This window comes from Carcharodon carcharias, chromosome 11 (genome assembly GCF_017639515.1).
Source record: "Carcharodon carcharias isolate sCarCar2 chromosome 11, sCarCar2.pri, whole genome shotgun sequence".
NCBI classification, from domain to species: Eukaryota; Metazoa; Chordata; class Chondrichthyes; order Lamniformes; family Lamnidae; genus Carcharodon; species Carcharodon carcharias.
Window position 1 is genome coordinate 6028854 of NC_054477.1, and position 20142 is coordinate 6048995.

At 46.4% G+C, this 20142-nt stretch overlaps 2 protein-coding genes across 6 annotated transcripts in view; one reads left to right on the top strand and one right to left on the bottom strand.

The window, feature by feature from the left end:
- Positions 1-7093, bottom strand: part of pold3 (polymerase (DNA-directed), delta 3, accessory subunit) — a 34998-nt gene extending 27905 nt beyond the window's left edge. The window contains exons 1-2 of one of the 4 annotated variants that reach the window (XM_041199926.1): positions 6977-7093; positions 1364-1419 (exon numbers count right to left, since the gene is read on the bottom strand). In XM_041199926.1, the coding sequence (XP_041055860.1) occupies positions 1364-1419; positions 6977-7039 (119 nt within the window). In that variant the 5' untranslated portion in view covers positions 7040-7093. The remainder of the gene's footprint in view (positions 1-1363; positions 1420-6976) is intronic. The other 3 variants (XM_041199925.1, XM_041199927.1, XM_041199929.1) reach the window with 3 other exon arrangements.
- lipt2 (lipoyl(octanoyl) transferase 2) lies at positions 7088-17421 on the top strand. Of its 2 annotated transcripts, XR_005944479.1 has the most exons (3): positions 7088-7350; positions 11647-12797; positions 16637-16761. XR_005944479.1 is itself a non-coding variant. In XM_041199930.1 (2 exons), exons 1-2 carry the CDS (start codon positions 13076-13078, stop codon positions 16849-16851), a joined length of 678 nt encoding a protein of 225 aa, XP_041055864.1. In that variant the 5' UTR covers positions 12804-13075; the 3' UTR covers positions 16852-17421. The 2 variants fall into 2 exon arrangements, 1 of the variants encoding a protein (XP_041055864.1); XM_041199930.1 differs by lacking the exons at positions 7088-7350; positions 11647-12797 and adding an exon at positions 12804-13538 and having other exon boundaries at positions 16637-17421.
- Positions 17422-20142: the final 2721 nt, after the last annotated feature.

A 20142-nucleotide genomic window follows, 5' to 3' on the forward strand; every position in this document is an offset into this window, starting at 1 on the left:
ACAATGAAGGAACGGCGACATATTTCCAAGTCAGGATGGCGAGTGGCTTGGAAGGGAACTTGCAGGTGATGGTGTTCCTATGTGTCTGCTGCCCTTGTTCTTCTAAATGGTAGTGGTTGTGGGTTTGGAAGGTGCTGTCTAAGGGGGTTTAGTGAGTTCCTGCAGTGCATCTTGTAGATGCTGCTTGTGCGTTAGTAGTGGAGGAAGTGAATGTTTGTGGATGGGGTGCCAATCAAGTGGGCTGCTTTGTTTTGGATGGTGTCAAGCTACCTGAGTGCTGTTGGAGCTGCACTCATCCTGGCAAGTGGACAGTGTGCCTTCACACTCCCGACTTGTACCTTGTAGATGGTGGACAGGGTTTGGGGAGTCAGGAGATGAGTTACTCGCCACAGGATTCCTAACCTCTGACCTGCTCTTGTAGCCACAGTATTTAAATGGCTCGTCCAGTTCAGTTTCTGGTCAATGGTAACCTCCAGGATGTAGATAGCACCTTTCATGATCCACTAATCCTATAAATGCAGGATTTACTTTCTTTTTTTGCGCTGGGTCAAAATCCATGAACACTCTTGCTAAAAGCACTTTGGGTGTACTTATGCCACCTGGACTGCAGTGGTCCAAGGAGGCAGCTCATCACCACCTTCAAGGGCAATTAGGGAAGGGCAATAAAGTGTCAAATAAAAACACATTATTTGTCCTTCTACCTCATAGATGGTTGTGATACCTTGCTGTGTAAATTAGTTGCCACAATCCTTAGTGAGTTTTTTTTGTTATTCATTTATGGGATGGGGCATCGCTGGCTAGGCCAGCATTTATTGGTCATCCCTAATTGCCCTTGAGAAGGTCGTGGCTGCAGTCCATGTGACTACACTTCAAAAGTACCTGATTATAAAGTGCTCTGGGATCTTCCACGGTCCTGAAAGACACTATATGAATTTCTTTATGTCATTTCAAGTGAATTTTATCCACCTACTAGCAGTGGACTATTTGATCATGACAGGCATCATCACCCACCCCGGCTAATGTCAGCAACATGCAGACCCTTCCCATTGTCGTTATATCAGGAGCAAGTACCCAGGCTGATCTATTTCCCATCTGTTCCCACCCCAGGCTACTGGGACAACTGCAAAATGCTTTACTACATTAAAGACACTTTTATAAATGCAATTTGTTATTGATGCCCACACACAACTGGTACAAGACACAGTATTCCCTCACCCTCCCCATTTCCTCCTTTCCTGTCCTGCAGAGGATGATTCACGTAGGATTGCCCCTCCTGGGTTTCTCAAGAAGTAGTTCTTTAGCTCATACTATTTGATGGTGGGTATAAGGCACAAATGGGATTATCTCAAGTCACCAAACTCACTGTTTCGCCTGGTTGACATGAATGCCCAGGAACTGGCTCAGCATCTTGTAGGTGACCTGGAGAACATAATTTAAATATAATCTCAGATTCAGCAACAAGACAGACAAGATATTACATCACCAGAGGAGGCCACTTGTGGAGCTGGATGAGAACCATGAGGGCAACATGTAAGGAAGATTAGGCTTTATCTCTTCAACATCCCCAGTCTCTGTCCTCCACAATCTCAAGAGTTTACGCCTCCACCCATTCTCCCGGGTTTCTTCCCTATTTCCATGGGGTCCATCTCCCCCACCCAACCCCACAAGGGTCCATCTTTCCTTCTACCCCACTACATTCCCCAGGCTTATCTTCTGCCTCCCATCCCACCCCACCACCTATATTCCCCAGCCTTATCTTTCTTTTTTTAATTCATTCATGGGATGTGGGCTTCAATGGCTGGGCCAGCATTTATTGCCCATCCCTAGTTGCCCTTGAGGTGGTGGTGAGCTGCCGCCTTGAACCGCTGCAGTCCATGTGGTGTAGGTACACCCACAGTGCTGTTCGGAAGGGAGGTCCAGGATTTTGACCCAGTGATAGTGAAGGATCAGCGATATATTTCCAAGTCAGGATGGTGAGTGACTTGGAGGGGAACTTCCAGGTGGTGGCGTTACCATCTATCTGCTGCCCTAGTCCTTCTGGATAGTAAGTGGTCATGGGTTTGGAAGGTGCTGTCTAAGGAGCCTTGGCAAATTCCTGCAGTGCATCTTGTAAATGGTACACACTGCTGCTACTGTGCGTCAGTGTTGGAAGAAGTGAATATTTGTGGATGTGGCGCCAATCAAGTGGGCTGCTTTGTCCTGGATGGTGTCAAGTTACTTGAATGTTGTGGAAGCTGCACTCATCCAGGCAAGTGGGGAGTATTCCATCACACTCCTGACTTGTGCCTTGTAGATGGAGGACTGGCTTTGGGGAGTTAATGAGTTACGTTGCAGGATTCCTATCCTCTAGCTTTTGCAGCCACAGTATTTAAATGGCTAGTTTAGTTCAGTTTCTGGTCAATGGCAAACCCCAGAATGTTGATAGTGGGGGATTCCGTGATGGTAATGCCATTGAACATAAAGGGGCGATGGTTAGATTCTCTCTTCCTGGAGATGATCATTGCCTGGCACTTATGTGGTGCGAATGTTACTTGCCACTCGTTAGCCTAAGCCTGGATATTGTCCAGGTCTTCCTCCATTTGGACCTGGACTGCTTCAGTATCTGCGCTGTCGTGAATAGTGAACATTGGGCAGTCATCAGCGAACATCCCCACTTCTGACGTTATGATGTAAGAAAGGTCATTGCTGAAGCAGCTGAAAATGGTTGGGCCGAGGATACCACATGGAGGAACACCTGCAGTGATGTCCTGGAGCCTAGATGACTGACCTCCAACAACCACAACCATCTTCTTTTCTGCTGGGTATGACTCCAGCCAATGGAGAGTTTTCCCCTTGATTTCTATTGACTCCAGTTTTGCTAGGGCTCCTTGATGCCACATTTAGTCAAATGTGGCCTTGATGCCAAGGGCAGTAACTCTCACCTCACCTCAGGAGTTCAGCTCTTTTGTCCATGTTTGAACCAAGGCTGTAACAAGGTTAAGAGCTGAGTGACCCCAGCGGAACCCAAACTGGGCATCAGTGAGCAGGTTGTTGCTAAGTGCCGCTTGATAGTGTGATTGATGACCCCTTCCATTACTTTACTGATGATTGAGAGTAGACTGATGGGGCAGTAATTGGCTGGTTGGGTTTGTCCTGCTTTGTGTGTACAGGACATACCTGGGTAATTTTCCACGTAGCCAGGTAGATGCCAATGTTGTAGCTGTACTGGAACAGCTTGGCTAAGGGTGTGGCAAGTCCTGGAGCACAAGTCTTCAGTACTATTGATGAATATTGTCAGGGCCCATAGTCTTTGCAGTGTCCAGTGCCTTCAGCCATTTCTTGATATCACGTGGAGTGAACCGAATTGCTGAAGACTGGCATCTGTGATGCTGGGGACCTCCAGAGGAGGCTGAGATCGATCACCCACTTGGCACTCCTTGCTGAAGATTGTAGCAAATGCTTCCTCCTTATCTTTTGCATTGATGTGCTGGGCTGCCCCATCATTGAGCATGGGGATATTTGTGGAGCCTCCTCCTCCAGTGAGTTGTTTAATTGTCCACCACCTTTCACAACTGAATGTGGCAGGACTGCAGAGCTTAGATCTGATCCATTGGTTGTGGGATCGCTTAGCTCTGTCTATGACTTGTTACTTATGCCATTTGGCATGCAAGTAGTCTTGCGTTATAGTTTCACCAAGTTGACAACTCATTTTTAGGTATGCCTGGCACTGCTCCTGGCATGCCCTCCTGGATTCTTAATTGAACCAGGGTTGATCCCCTGACTTGATGGTAATGGTAGAGTGAGGGATACGCCAGGGATGAGGTTACAGATTGTGTTCAAGTACAATTCTGCTGTTGCTGATGGCCCACAGTGCCTCATGGATGCCCAGTCTTGAGTTGCTAGATCTGTTCGAAATCTATCCCGGTGGTAGTGCCACACAACACGGTGGAAGGAATCCTCAATGTGAAGGTGGAATTCCTTCTCCACAACGAATGTGTGGTGTTCATACCTACCGATACTGTCATGGACAGATGCATCTGTGGCAGGCAGGTTGTTGAGGATGAAGTCAAGTATGTTTTTCCCTCTTGTTGGTCCCCTCACCACCTGCTGCAGACCCAGTCTAGCAGCTACATCCTTTAAGACTCGGCCAGCTTGGTCAGTAGTGGTGCTACTGAACCACTCTTGACGATGGACATTGAAGTCCCCCACCCAGAGTACATTCCGTGCTCTTGCCACTCTCAAGTGGGGTTCAACATGGAGGAGCATTGATTCATCAGCTGAGGGCGGGTGGTACGTGGTAATCAGCAGGAGGTTTCCTTGTCCATGTCTGACCTGATACCATGAGACTCCATGGGGTCCGGAGCCAACTCCCAGGGCAACTCACCCCCGACTGTATACGTGTACCACCACCTCTGCTGGGTCTCTCCTGCCAGTGGGATAGGACATACCCAGGGACAGTGATGGTGGCGTCTGGGACATTAGCTGCAAGATATAATTCCGTGAGGATGACTATGTCAGACTGTTGCTTGACTAGTCTGTGTGACAGCTCCCCCAATTTTGACACTAGCCCCCAGATGCTAGCAAGGAGGACTTTGCAGGGTTGACAGGTGCCTAGGTCAATGCCGGGTGGTCTGTCCAGTTTCATTCCTTTTCGAACCCAGATCCCCAGAGCATTACACTGGGTCTCTGGATTACTAGACCAGTGACAATACCACTAAGCCATTCCCCCCCATTCATTCATATTCCCTGGGATTATCTCCAAACCCCCCATTACCTGGCCTTATCTCCTCGTCATTCCCCCCATATTCTCGGGCTTAACTCTCCTCCGCCCTATATTCCCTGGACGTATCTCGCCCCACCACATTCCCCGGGTTTATCTTCCCCCCCTGCACATTCCCTGGGTTTATCTTCTTCCTCCAGCCCCCCACATTCCCCTGGCTTATCACATCCCCCATATTCCCATAGTTTATCACCGTCCCTCATATTCCCCTGGCTTATCCCACCCCCCGACGTTCCCCAGCTTTATCTCTTTCCCGACCCCCCCATATTCCCCAGCTTTATTTCTCTCCCCCACCCATCTTCCCCGCTTTATCCCTCTCCTTCATCCCCACCAACCCCATCTCTCTCCCTCTCCTCTCCTCGACCCCCCCCCCCAACCCCCCAATATTCCCCGGCTTTATCTCTCTCCCCCCATCCACATATTCCCTGGCTTTATCCCTCTTCCCCGCCACCCCATATTCCCCAGCTTTATCACTCTCCTTCATCCCCACCAACCCCATCTCTCTCTCCCTCTCCTACCCTCCCCTCAACATTGCCTGGTTTTATCTCTCTCCACCCGCCCCCCAATTCCCCGGTTTTATCCCTCTCCTTCATCCCCACCAACCCCATCTCTCACCCCCTCTCCTACCCCCCCACCAATATTCCTCGGCTTTCTCTCTCTCCCCCCCTCCCCATATTCCCCGCTTTATCTCCCCCCCCCCATATTCCCCGCTTTATCTCCCCCCCCCATATTCCCCGCTTTATCTCCCCCCCCATATTCCCCGCTTTATCTCCCCCCCCCATATTCCCCGCTTTATCTCCCCCCCCATATTTCCCGCTTTATCTCCCCCCCCCATATTCCCCGCTTTATCTCCCCCCCATATTCCCCGCTTTATCTCCCCCCCCCATATTCCCCGCTTTATCTCCCCCCCCCCATATTTCCCGCTTTATCTCCCCCCCCCCATATTTCCCGCTTTATCTCCCCCCCCATATTCCCCGCTTTATCTCCCCCCCCATATTCCCCGCTTTATCTCCCCCCCATATTCCCCGCTTTATCTCCCCCCCCCATATTCCCCGCTTTATCTCCCCCCCCATATTCCCCGCTTTATCTCCCCCCCCCCATATTTCCCGCTTTATCTCCCCCCCCCATATTTCCCGCTTTATCTCCCCCCCCATATTCCCCGCTTTATCTCCCCCCCATATTCCCTGCTTTTTCTCCCCCCCCCATATTCCCCGCTTTATCTCCCCCCCCCATATTCCCCGCTTTATCTCCCCCCATATTCCCCGCTTTATCTCCCCCCCCATATTCCCCGCTTTATCTCCCCCCCCATATTCCCCGCTTTATCTCCCCCCCCATATTCCCCGCTTTATCTCCCCCCCCATATTCCCCGCTTTATCTCCCCCCCCATATTCCCCGCTTTATCTCCCCCCCCATATTCCCCGCTTTATCTCCCCCCCCCATATTCCCCGCTTTATCTCCCCCCCCATATTCCCCGCTTTATCTCCCCCCCCCATATTTCCCCGCTTTATCTCCCCCCCCATATTCCCCGCTTTATCTCCCCCCCCATATTCCCCGCTTTATCTCCCCCCCATATTCCCCGCTTTATCTCCCCCCCCATATTTCCCGCTTTATCTCCCCCCCCATATTCCCCGCTTTATCTCCCCCCCCATATTCCCCGCTTTATCTCCCCCCCCATATTCCCCGCTTTATCTCCCCCCCCCATATTCCCCGCTTTATCTCCCCCCCCATATTCCCGCTTTATCTCCCCCCCCATATTCCCCGCTTTATCTCCCCCCCCATATTCCCCGCTTTATCTCCCCCCCCATATTCCCCGCTTTATCTCCCCCCCCCCATATTCCCCGCTTTATCTCCCCCCCCCCATATTCCCCGCTTTATCTCCCCCCCCATATTCCCCGCTTTATCTCCCCCCCCATATTCCCCGCTTTATCTCCCCCCCCCATATTCCCGCTTTATCTCCCCCCCCCATATTCCCCGCTTTATCTCCCCCCCCCCATATTCCCCGCTTTATCTCCCCCCCCCCCATATTCCCCGCTTTATCTCCCCCCCCCCCCATATTCCCCGCTTTATCTCCCCCCCCATATTCCCCGCTTTATCTCCCCCCCCATATTCCCCGCTTTATCTCCCCCCCCCCCCATATTCCCCGCTTTATCTCCCCCCCCCCATATTCCCCGCTTTATCTCCCCCCCCCCATATTCCCCGGTCTTATCTTCCGCTCACAATCCGGTTCTCATCTGCCACCAGCTCCTCGATGTTCTCCACCTGAAGCTCGAGCTCCTCCATAGCGACGGTGGCGCGAAAGCGGGGTGAAGGGTCACCGGGAGAGAGGAGGCGGGGCCCAACCGTTACCTTGGCAACCAAGGCCCAGCGTCCAATTCGGCCTCATAGCCGCCGCCGTCCCGTTCCCCCTCCCCCGAAAAAAAAAACACTGAACAGCAAAATTGTCCTTTGTTTGCTCAGCAGAATTTAACATGATTTAAAAAAAATAAACCGACGTGGAATAAAAAAGAATTAAATGTTTAAGAATTGGGCAGGGTCAAAGATTATAAGATGGCGGCGCCGACGGTTTGAGGTTATGAAACTGCACTGAGCAGGTAAAATAATCTAATCCTATTTCTGGTTCGATGTATTCCAGTACATTGAAGTATAAAATTTCGGGTATTAAGTTCCACAAGCTGCATGAAGGTTTTATGATGGTTGGTAACACAGCATTGAATCTCACTACTTGCTGTCACTCGGATGACAGCAACGATTTATAGAACGCCTTTAATGCTGTAAGACTTCAGTTACATGAAGGGATTGGAAAGGTTCGGACTGTTTTCCTTGGAGGAGAGAAGGTTGAGAGGAGATTTGTATTCAAAATCATTAGGTTGAAGGATCAAGAGCCAGAGGGCACAGATTTAAGGTAATTGCCAAAGAAGCAATGGCACGTGCGTGCAGCTCTTTCCTGGACTCGAACTCAAGTTCTGTCGAAGGGTCATGAGGACTCGAAACGTCAACTCTTTTCTTCTCCGCCGATGCTGCCAGACCTGCTGAGTTTTTCCATGTAATTCTGTTTTTACTTTTACGCAACAACTGGTTAGGATCTGGAATGCGCTGCCTGAGAATGTGGTGGAAGGAAGCAGGTGCAATTGAGGCTTTCAGAAGGGAATTAGATTGTTATCTGAATAGGAAAAAAATTGCAGGGCTATGGGGGAAAGGCAGGGCCTTGGCATTAGGTGAACTGCATTTGCAGAGAGCTAGCACAGACACAACAGCTGAATAGCCTCCTTCTATGCTGTAGCCATTCTGTGACTCAAATGTCTGCAAAGTGCCTTAGGATGCTTTAATGAAACAAAATTTGACACCAAATCATGTAAGGAGATGTTAAGCCAGGTGACCAAAATGTTGGTCAAAGTGACAGGAGTATTCAATATGTGGCCTGCACTTGTCTTTTCTGTGCCCTTTACTACATCTCTCCTGGCTGTTTTTTTTTACACATTATGATTGGGGTTGCGAGTTCCTCCTCCTCTGAGGCAGCAATGACAACCGTGGAGCAGAGACTTTGGCGGCACAGTCCTGGGCTTTGCTCTAAAGCCCCATGACACGTGCACATGTGTTTTTCTTACGATTGTTTGGAAGGTGTTTCTTTAGGAAATGGGCTCTGAATCTCCGTCACTGCCTCCATCAGAGACGACAAAACGCCTGTAGGAAAACCATTGTGTTCCCCCCCCCCCCCCGGTCCTGCTCTCAGAACTCCCCCCACCCTTATTCTTATGTTGCCCGATCAAAATTTTTCAATATCCCAATTGGCTTTCACAATTTTTCTAGCCGAGTACCTAAAATTTTAAAGAGTGTATTAAAGGAGCAGAGAAGGGAGGGTTAAAATTGGGGATGTTCAAGAAGCCAGAATTAGGAATGCTGAGATCTCAGAGGGTTGTGGGGTTGGAGATTAGAGATAGGGAGAGACTGCATGATGAATTGAGATGGAGATTGATTCACTGAAGATCAGAGGTTTCAGGGGAGATGGTAGTATAATGGTAATGTCAGCGGACCATAGATCAAGAAAACCAGGCTAACGCTCTGGGGATAAAAACAAAAATAGCTGGGAAAACTCAGCAGGTCTGACAGCACCTGCGGAGAGGAATGCAGTTAATGTTTCGAGTCCAAATGACTCTTCATCAGAACTAAGGAAATATAGAAATGAGGTGAAAGATAAGCTGGTAGAGGGGGATGAGACAGGTAGAGCTGAATAGAGAGCCAATGATAGGTGGAGGCAAAGAAGAGATTGCCAAAGATGTCATAGACAAAAGGTCAAAGGGGGTGTTGACGGTGGTGATATTAGCTAAGGAATGTGCTAATGGTAACATTAAGGTTAGAAAGCAGGACGAGCAAGTGACAGATAGCCCTACTGGGGGTGGGGTGTGGGGAAGGGATCGAAATAGGCTAAAAGGTGGAGATAAAACAATAGATGGAAATAAATTTAAAAACAATGGAAATAGGTGCGAAAAGAAAAATATATTTTAAAAATGATAAATTATTGGAAAAATGGGGATCGTAAAGGGCATGGAGATGGAGGAGAGAGTTCATGATCTGAAGTTGTTGAACTAAAATGTTAAGTCCGGAAGCCTGTAAAGTGCCTAGTCGGAAGATGAGGTGCTGTTCCTCCAGTTTGCGTTGAGCTTCACTGGAACATTGCAGCAGGCCAAGGACGGACATGTGGGCATGAGAGCAGGGTGGAGTGTTGAAATGGCAAGCGACAGGGAGGTCTGAGTCATGCCTGCGGACAGACTGAAGGTGTTCCGCAAAGCGGTCACCCAGTCTGCGTTTGCTTCAGTCTTGCCAAGCATTGTTTGAAATTTAAACCACTCACCACAATGAGTGCAAGACAAAAAGCTTTAACAAAAAAGTCTCTTGTTTCAGCAACACTCAAGTTCTGTGCTACCAAATTACTATTAAACTAAATAAATTTAAATAATTATTTTTAAAATCTGGAATTAAAACCTGGTTACATTAATAGTGACCATGAAGCCATCATCAGTTGTCATAAAAATCCATCTGGTTCACTAATGTTCTTTATAGGGAAAGAAATTTGCTGACTTGGTCTGGTCCACATGTGACTCCAGGCCCATAACAATGTGGTTGACTCTTAACTGCCCTCAAAGGGCATTTAGGGTAGGCAACAAATGCTAGCATTGTCAGCAATGCCCACATATTGAATAAGAATAAATAAAAAAAACAAGCCGACTGAGGAAAGCAATTGATATCTCACTGATAATATTTTATGGTATTTGATTATGATATATTTTGTAAAGGTTAAGGCTACATTGACTATCTGTAAGAAACTGGGAGTGAGACTTTATAGTGATTATTTTGAGTGCTTTGTTAGACCATTTTGGAGGACATAAGCAGTCAGCAACTTAAAGAATTTGCATTTTAATTATTATGAGACAGCCTTTCGGTAAAGCTGAGTTATTTAAAAATCCCAGAGGGAAACTTTAAACAACTGTCATAACCTATATTTTTAACTGGTATGTTTGAGATGCAACTCTAAATTCAGGAATCTGACCACCAGTCCTCAAGAGGTTTTATATTAAACTAAATGAAACATTTTATTAAATTACAACACACTAAACACATTTACATGGCTACAAATTGCTACTATTATAACTTTTAACAAATTCCAAACTAATCTCCATTAAGGCAACAGCAACCTATAGACTTAACCAGACACCAAGCAAAGCATTTTTACCTTAGGAACTCAAAATGAGGTTCCTTTCACTTTGGCTCTTTTGGAGACAGCAGTAGGCTTACAGCTACTTTGATCTTTCATTGCCTCTGCTCTGCACTCACAAAACTGCTGAAGTTATATCTAGCACAGATCATTGAATGTAAATTCTCATTGTATCACCAGCCTCTGAACTAAACCTCTCTAACAATAAAACCCCTTTCATAGTACTAATTTTATTAGTAATATAAACATATTGCTTGGTCTCTGCTAGCTAGGTGCCAGATTTCACCCCACATCTTGAATGCTCTATTCAAAAAATGCAAATGCCCTCTACCTCTCTTACATCTCAAAACTAGTACACATCATCAAAGCACCCAGACAAGCTGGCTTTAATCCAATTAAGACACACCCACAGACTAAACGTCTATTTTAAAAGGAAAATATTTTCCAATAATATATACATTAATAGCTTCATGACATAACACCCCTCATAACCTCAGGACATTCGGAAGAGCTTTGTAACCAATGAAGTATCTTTTGAATTATAGTCATTGTAGTGTAGGAAATAGACGCAAAGCAAGGTCCCACAAACAACAATGTGATAATGACCAGATTTATTTCTTGTGGTATTGGTCAAACAATAACTATTGGCAGGATACCGAGGGAAGGTTGTGGAAGACTCTCCGCTCTTTTTTGAAATAGTGACTATGGGATCTTTTACATCCTCTGAGAGGACAGATGGGGCCTCGGTTTAACAGTGTTATAACGGCTCATCTGAAAGGTGCATCTGCCTAATTACTGCAATGGGGATGTCCACCTGCATTATGGAGTGAAATTTGAACCCACAACCAGCTGACTCAGAGGGTAGACTGTGGGGACTGGGACTGTGTATTAAATAGACTGGGTAGAGGTGGCAGGTTTCCTTCCCTGGAAGTCATTAGAAAACCAGGAATTCTGCAACATTCCAATAGCTTTAGTAGTCATTTTATATGGTGTCAGATCACAAACCATTGAATGATTGAATTTGGTTTTGCAATGCGCCATGGTGGGATTTGAATTCTTAGATTGCCACTTGAAAACCTGAGCCACTGATTATTCATTACCTGTGATTAGTTATACAGAAGCGGGTCTGAAACCAATTGAACATATCCTGATTTGACTCTTTTGCCATTTTTCCCAGATCTGTGGGATGACCGAAGCTGAGCTCCTTTACTTTGTAAACTGTCTGGGTGTGCTAGTCTTTCTGCTTGCTGTTCTCTACCACTGGGTCGATATTGTACACACTGGGTCCCCAGTCTTCAAACAAAATTTCTATGACGCTAGGCCAACGAGAAGTTTTCACAACCAGTGCCGAAGGCGGGTATACACACGTAGCATCTCGATGAGTGACTCAGATTTCCCAGGAGACATCCAACGTCGAAACATCCATGTTACACTCAAATCCTGACGTGTTCAGAACATGTCAGTAAAAAAACAGACACGCAGAACAACTAACAAGGGGGCAGTTTGTATAGTAAGGACCGACAGGAGCCTGCCTTTTCACTGACGAACACGAATGTGAAGTGTTACAGGCTTATCCTTTCAGCTCCAGTCTAGAACCTGAGCATGTAATCCAGAGTGCTACTTCAGTGCAGTACTGAGGGATTGCTCCCCCATCGTCTTTAAGGAGAAACGGCCTCAACTGTCTGTCCCAGTAACTCGTGTTCCTTCCTTGGCCAACTTAAAAATATTTTAAAACAAAAACAGAATTACCTGGAAAAACTCAGCAGGTCCGGCAGCATCGGCGGAGAAGAAAAGAGCCGACGTTTCGAGTCCTCACTGGTTGCTGTTCATGGGATTCTGCTTTGTGCAGAAATGGTTGTTTGTTTAAATCGCTAATGGTGACTACATTTCAAATTTTGCACAGAGCACTTTGAAATATTTCTGACGGGTGTGATAGGTATATCATGCAAGCTCTTCTTCTCATCAAACCTGATTGAGAGTGCACTGAGTAGCTTTGTCCTCTGAATTTCATCAGTATGCTATTTTGCTGCAAACAAACAGAGAGCCAAGTGCAGCATAGCACAAAGGAAATGTAAACTGTGGGAACAGAGGATAATACTGTGCGGTTTGGTGCCTCAGAAATACTGACTGATCGTTCGCCTTTTTCTGGTGTTGTTGCAACAACTGCTCTCTTCATCCTGCGCCCAGAGACTTGGATCTTTCCCATGTCCGGCACGATCTGAAAGTCGGGAAGGCAACAATCTGCTTTTTCCATATTCCGAATCTTGCGGTTTCCCAATCAGATAGTCTTCAATTAAATCTCACTACGCCCCTGGCAAATTGGAAAAGGTGGATAGTTTAAAGATCGGTCAAATTATTTTGTTTTGTTTTGCTTTGAGGGTTAGAAGTTATAGTGCTGGCCATATTTATCCCCTGACATCATCAATGCTGTTTGTGGGATCTTGCTGTGTGCAAAAGAGCTGCTGCAATTCCTGCATGACAACAGTGACTAAACACCCTCATTGGATGCAAAGCACTTTGGGAGGTCCTAAGGCTGTGAAAGGTGCTATATAATTGCAAGTGCTTCTTTCTTATTCTCTAAACCCTGCAGTCTGGGTTTTGTCACCATGACCTCATTGAAGCCTGTGATTGAAGTGGTGAACCTGGGCAGGATTTCATATGTAGACGGGATGCGAGCGCAGCAGAGGTTCATCCGGCGTCACCTCAATGCCCTGTCCCAGCGGTCCACTGCCGAGCCCCCAGTCAATGCCCTGCTGCTGTGTGAGCACGATCCTGTCTACACTATTGGGATCAGGACAGCACGGTATCCAATCGAGGAGGAGGAGCGATTGAAGCGACTGGGGGCAGAGTTCTACCGGGCTGACAGAGGGGGACTGATCACCTTCCATGGCCCTGGGCAACTGGTGTGTTACCCTATCCTCAACCTGGCTCACTTCAAAAAGAGTGTGCGATGGTATGTGGGCGAATTGGAGAGAACTGTCATCCAGCTGTGCAGCAGGTTTGGGATCAATGCAGAGACATCACCTGACACTGGAGTGTGGGTTAGAGATGAGAAAATCTGTGCTATTGGTAAGGAGGGGAAATCTCCAACCAGGGCTCGGTATAGAGGAAGGGCTGTAACATGTGATTTCCAGAAGGCACTTGATAAGTTGACTCATGAGAAACCTAATACAGGCATTGAGGCAGATGTTATAAGAGAAAATGTAGCAGCATGGATAGAAATGGTAGATAAATCCCCCGGGCCTGACATGATATTCCCTCAGACCTTGAGGGAGACTAGTGTAGAAATTGCAGGGGCCCTGGCAGAAATATTTAAAATGTCCTTAGCCACGGGTGAGGTGCCGGAGGATTAGAGGGTAGCTCATGTTGTTCCGTTGTTTAAAAAAGGCTCCAAAAGTACACCAGGTAATTACAGGCCAGTGAGCCTGATGTCAGTAGTAGGTAAATTATTGGAAGGTGTTCTGAGAGATCGGATATATAATTATTTGGACAGCCAAGGGCTGATTAAGGATAGTCAGCATGGCTTTGTGTGTGGTAGGTCGTGTTTACCGAACCTTGTAGAGTTTTTCGAGGAGGTTACCAAGAAAGTAGATGAAGGAAAGGCTGTGGATGTTGTCTACATGGACTTTAGTAAGGCCTTTGACAAGGTCCCATATGGGAGGTTAATTCAGAAGGTTCAGACACTTGGTATCCATGGAGAAGTTGTAAACAGGATTCAAAATTGGAGAAGACAGAGAGTGGTAGTGGATGATTGCTTCTCAGACTGGAGGTCTGTGACTAGTGGTGTGCCTCAGGGATCTGTGCTGGGACCATTGTTGTTTGTTGTCTATATCAATGATTTGGATGATAATGTGGTGAATTGGATCAGCAAGTTTGTTGATGACACTAAGATTGGAGGCGTTGTGGACAGCGAGGAAGGCTTTCAAAGCTTGCAGAGAGATCTGGACCAACTGGAAAAATAGGCCAGAAAATAGCAGATGGAAATTAATGTGGAAAAGTGTGAGGTGTTACATTTTGGAAGGTCAAACCAAGGTAGGACATACACAGTAAATGGTAGGGCACTGAGGAGTGCGGAGGAACAAAGGGATCTGGGAGTTTAGATACATAGTTCCCTGAAAGTGGCGTCACAGGTAGACAAGGTTATAAAAAGAAAGCTTTTGGCATGCTGGCCTTCATAAATCAAAGTATTTAGTATAGGAATTGGGATGTTATGTTGAGGTTGTATAAGACATTAGTGATGCCAACTTTGGAGTATTGTGTTCAGTTCTGGTCGCCTAACTACAGGAAGGATATCAGTAAGATTGAGAGAGTGCAGAGAAGATTTACTAGGATGTTGCCGGGTCTTAAGGAGTTGAGTTACAGGGAAAGATTAAACAGGTTAGGACTTTATTCCTTGGAGCGTGGAAGAATGAGGGGAGATATGATAGAAGTTTACAAAATTTTGAGGGGTATAGACAGAGTAAATGCAAGTAGGCTCTTTCCACTTAGATTAGGACAAATAAACAAGAGAGGACATGGCTTTAGGGTGAAAGGGGAAAGATTTAGGGGGAACATTAGGGGGAACTTCTTCACTCAGAGAGTGGTGAGAGTGTGGAACGAGCTACCATCTGACGTGGTAAATACGGGCTCACGCTTAAGTTTTAAGAATAAGTTAGATAGATACATGGGTGGGAGATGTCTGGAGGGTTATGGACTAGGTGCAGGTTAATGGGACTAGCGGAATAATATTTCGGCACAGACTAGAAGGGCCGAATGGCCTGTTTTCTGTGCTGTAGTGTTCTATGGTTCTGTGGTTCTATGGAAAGTTGGTTGACAGGAAATATAAGGGTAACATTGAAGCACTTTTGCTGGATGCAAAAATGCCTTGTGTGCCTTCTCTCACCCCGGCAGCTGCATGATAACAATGAGAATGGAGTTACTGATTAATCATAGCAGTCAATCTCTATACAACATAGCCAGATGTGAATGAGGAAAACCCCCAGTGGTGGAAAACTTTGGGAACCATGGGTCCAAAATCAAATGGGAACAGCAGGAGGCCATTCAGCCCTTCAAGCCTGTTTCACATGGCTGTTGCTCAGATTGGAGAAAAGGTGGGAAATGATATATCCCAATGGTCACTGTGGGGTCCACTTTTGTTCTCTGTATACATATTGAGAATTAGGGTGTAGGGAAAACAATGTCGAAGTTGGCAGATGACACAAAGGGTGGAAGTTTGTCCCATATAGAGGAAACCTGTGAAAGATTTTGGGAATACAGATAGGTGAGTGAGATGGACAGAGCCAATTTAATGTGGACAAATATAGGATAATACATTTTGGGAGGGATAAAATGGACTGGGAGTATACAGCATGGAAAGAAACTGATAACTGTGGATGAACAGAGAGATCCAGGTGTTCAGAAATATCTTTCTCTGAACATTGTAATGACGAGGACAGAAAATCATTACAAAAAACTCCAGCTGCGTTTTTAGCTTTAGATTGAGTTTGAATGTTTAATGGGGACAGTGTAGAGGGAGTTTTACTCTGTATCTAACCCCGTGCTGTAGCTGTCCTGGGAGTGTTTGATGGGGACAGTGTAGAGGGAGCTTTTCTCTGTATCTAACCCTGTGCTGTACCTGCCCTGAGAGTGTTTGATGGGGACAATGTAGAGGGAGCTTTACTCTGTATCCAACCTGTGCTGTATCTCCCCAGGGAGTTTACTTTCACCCTGTCTGTTCTTTTCTCCCTCAGCGCTGAAGAACACAGCCCTGAAGGTGCCGGTTTTAATCTGAGCTAAGTTGGCTGGTTCCTGCTTCAGTGGTGCTAAATTATCCCCAATGCCCAGTTACACCAATGGAAGCGATCAGACTGCATTGCCTGTCGATCATTAACCTGTGAGCCCCAAGTTGTCGAGTGAGGACAGAATTGTGATGCATTCCATGGTCAAATATATTTGTGATCATGCTTAGGATCACACATGAAGAATGGACAATTGGGTGAGGGGCCGTATATAACTGGTCATGGTATGTGCAGCCTTTGCCCAATTAAGAACTGAGTGTTCAGGATCAGCGGTAGTGACAGCTGAAGAAGGGGGAGTGTGGGAATAGGGGAGGTTTGAATTGTTATTCCCCTAGGAAGTTCAAAGATTGTAATGTTACCTTTAATCCTTCTATCTTGTTCTCTTTTCAGGGATTCACTGCGGCAGATACATCACCTCTCATGGGCTAGCACTGAATTGCAACACTGACCTCCGCTGGTTCTCTCACATCACTCCCTGCGGCATTGAGGGAAAAGGGGTCACGTCCCTGAGCCGAGCACTAAAGCGGGAGGTGACCACATCAGAGGCTGTGGTGCCTTTCCTGGAGACATTTGCCAAGCAGTTCAACTGCATGTTGAGGTGTTAGTAATGTAATTGTCCTCTTACTGCCATTCCACATAAATGTAGTCCAGCCAAAATGGCTATCCTGGTGGGCAGAGGTGGGAGAGATTGAGGGGGCTCGATGGGGAGGAAGTGGGCCTTGATCTCGATACCTTATTATATCCATGGAATGTAGTTATTGGAGGAAGCCAGACATATTGGGAATAACGCTGCCTGGTGAGGCACTGAACCATATCGAGGAGATGTCCCAGATTCAAGCCCTGGCCTGTGCTAGTCTTAGCAGCAGATTTACTAAGATTAGTGAGTGGTGGAGCCTCAACTTTATTTTAATTCATTCTCAGGATGTGAGCGCTGGCATTTATTGCCCAGCCCTAATTGCCCCTGAAGGTGGTGGTGATCTGCCTTTTGAACTGCAGTACATGTGGTATAGGTACACCCACAGTGCTGCGAGTGGGGGAAGTTCCAGGATGACCCAGTGACCGTGAAGGAACAGCGATATATTTCCAAGTCAGGATGGTGAGTGGCTTGGAGGGGAACTTCCAGGTGGTGGTGTTCCCATGTGTCTGCTGCCTTTGTGCTTCAAGGCGATAGAGGTTGTGGGTTTGGAAGGTGCTGTCTAATAAGCCTTGGTGAGTTGCTGCAGTGCATCTTGTAGATTGTGCACACTGCTGCCACAGTGTGTCAGTGGTTGAGGGAGTGAGTGTTGAAGGTGGTGGATGGGGTGCCAATCAAGTGGGCTGCTTTGTCCTGGATGGTGTCGAGCTTCTTGAGTGTTGTTGGAGTTGCACTCATCGAAGCAAGTGGAGAGTATTCCATCACACTCTTGATTTGTTCCTTGTAGATGATGGACAGGCTCTGTGGAGTCAGGAGTTGAGTTACCCTCCACAAAATTCCCAGAGTTGTGGTATCTAGCAAGCCCAGTTGCATATAACTGTTTGTGAGTGGGTGGGGTGGCAGGGGGTGAGGACTGTGCTGCATGGCTGCACACTGTGGTTAAGTGCGAAGATGCAATTCATCAAATAAGCTTGCAGATGAAGAATGTCAACTTGTGTAAGTGGAAGCATAAACCATCTTCGGGAGACAGTGAGAGATTCTTATCACCCAGATAAGAATTAAAGCTTGTCTACAATTAAATTGAGATCTACAGAATGTATTTTTTTGTATTCTTAATTCTTGGGGAATTGTCTCACAATTGCACATGCTCCATCGTACATGTTGAAAATCAATACTAGCTGACTTTATGATTTTTTGTGCGGGGAAGAAGTATCATCTTGTCAAATCTTTCTGCTGAGGGTGAATGATGTTGTACCTTTTGTTGAGATTACATTGTGATATTTTAACTTTTAGTTTTGAAAAATATTCATGTAATTTCGAAAACAATTTCAAACCTGAATATTTAGCATTCCTGAAGCTACAACTTTACTTCTTATACCCCCCACCTCTTTCTCTGTCACCATTTCAAAAAGTATTTTGTCTTCACCCATAGTACACGTTCCCCAGCCACAAACCCCAGGCTACTCCTATGCAAGGTTAGGCTGAAGCCCTGAGGTGTTCTCTATGTCTGTGGGTTTCATTTATTCTTCCCTCTCTCTTTGCATCTTGCTTTTTTTCTCTCTCCTCTCACATTTTTCTCTTGTATCTTTTGTTCACATTCTTCCTCTTTCTATTTTCCTTTCTTACTTTCTCTTCTCTATTTCTCACCCTCTCTCTGCACCTGTCCATGCCTCCACTGCTGCCCACACCAGTGGATCCTTGGTTGAATCATGATCAGCAGGGCAGAGTACTTGTGCTCCTGTTGCAGTCCCTGGTTACTTTCCAGCGATGTCCCTTGCTGCTGAAACCAGTAGCTATGTCTTTGTCACCACCAGACTTGGCTATTCCAATGCTCTCCTCATCTGACTTCCCATGCACCAACCTCTGTGAACTTTTGAAAATTCTATTTCCTGTACCTTAAGTTTGCCCATTACCCTTATGCTAGCTGATCTATATTGGCTCCCAGTCTGGCAATACCTCCAATATTCAATCGGTGAAAATTAAGAATTGATCATGTACTGCAGCTTATGGTGGCAAAGCTTTTGGTCATCTACCATAATATTTCACGTGTCTATGTTATCGTATTCTGTTTTTAACACTCTTGTGAAGTGTCTTAGGACTTTTATTACATTAAAGGTGCTATATAACTATAAGTATTTACTATTAGTGTTCCTGGGCCTGGAGATTTGGAAGCACTTATTTATTTGGATAATTACTAAAATCAGAAAACCAGCTATGTCGGTATCTGCAAATTAATGGGATGTGAATTTAAACTTTATACAGAGCCCACACGGCTTTGCGAAGTAGCTTCTGAAAGCAAAAAACCTTGGTCACATGTATATAGATGGGTACAAGGAATGGTTAGTGTATTACCATGTAGGTGCACAGGATGGCAGTGTATGACCACACTGAAATGTGCACCTTTACGATTACAGAATAATAATATGCACAGAAGGAGGCTATTTGACCCATGGTGCATGTGCCAGGTCCCACTCCACTGCACCGGGGGGGGGGGGGGGGGGGGGTGTGTTTGTGTGTGTGTGTGTGTGTGTGTGTGTGTGTGTGTGTGTGTGTTTTTTGATGGGAGAAGACCGAGGTACAGAGGATGCTGGGAGGAAGGCGGGGTTGTGGGGAGAAGGGCGAGGGTGGGGAAGTAATGAAAGAGTGGGGAGAAGGGTGAGGCCAGGTGGGGCAAGGGGAGAAGGGTGTGTCTCGGGGGGATAGCCAGGAGAAGGGGTGGGGGCAGGGAGAAAGGTGAGGCTGGTGGAGGGGGGCTGCGCAGGGAAAAGGGTGAGGTTGGGGGGGGGGATGGTGAGAAGGACAAGGCCAGGAAGTGAACAAAATGGAGCAGAGCGAAACTCAATGTGAGTCAGTTAGAGGCACAGGAGAAAAATCAGAGGTCACAGTACAAGGAGGGGACTTGGGGATAGGTTAAAGGTAAACATTTAATATCAATCCAGCTATCTAATACACTAGATCAAATAAGCAGTTTAAAAACTTAAGTCTAAACTAAATTAATTAAATACATTATCTTTAATTACGAACATAGGAATTAGGAACAGGAGTGGGCCCATTTATCAAATAAATAAAACAAGGTTAAGTAGGAATGACATTGCAGGTGATGCTTTGCAATTGCAGCATGTGCGAGTTTACCGGTGCTATAAAGCTAGGTGGGAAAGGATGCTGTGGGGACGATGTAAAAGGCTTCAAAAGGATATAGACAGGTTCAGTCAGTAGACCAGAACGTGATAATTGAATGTAATATGTTGGCTGCAGTGGACAG

Excerpts from the sequence above, each read along its gene's own strand:
- lipt2 (XM_041199930.1), top strand. The coding sequence starts at position 13,076 with ATGACCTCATTGAAGCCTGTGATTGAAGTGGTGAACCTGGGCAGGATT. Across the intron at positions 13,539-16,636 it reads TGAGAAAATCTGTGCTATTG|GGATTCACTGCGGCAGATAC; the intron begins GTAAGGAGGGGA and ends TTCTCTTTTCAG.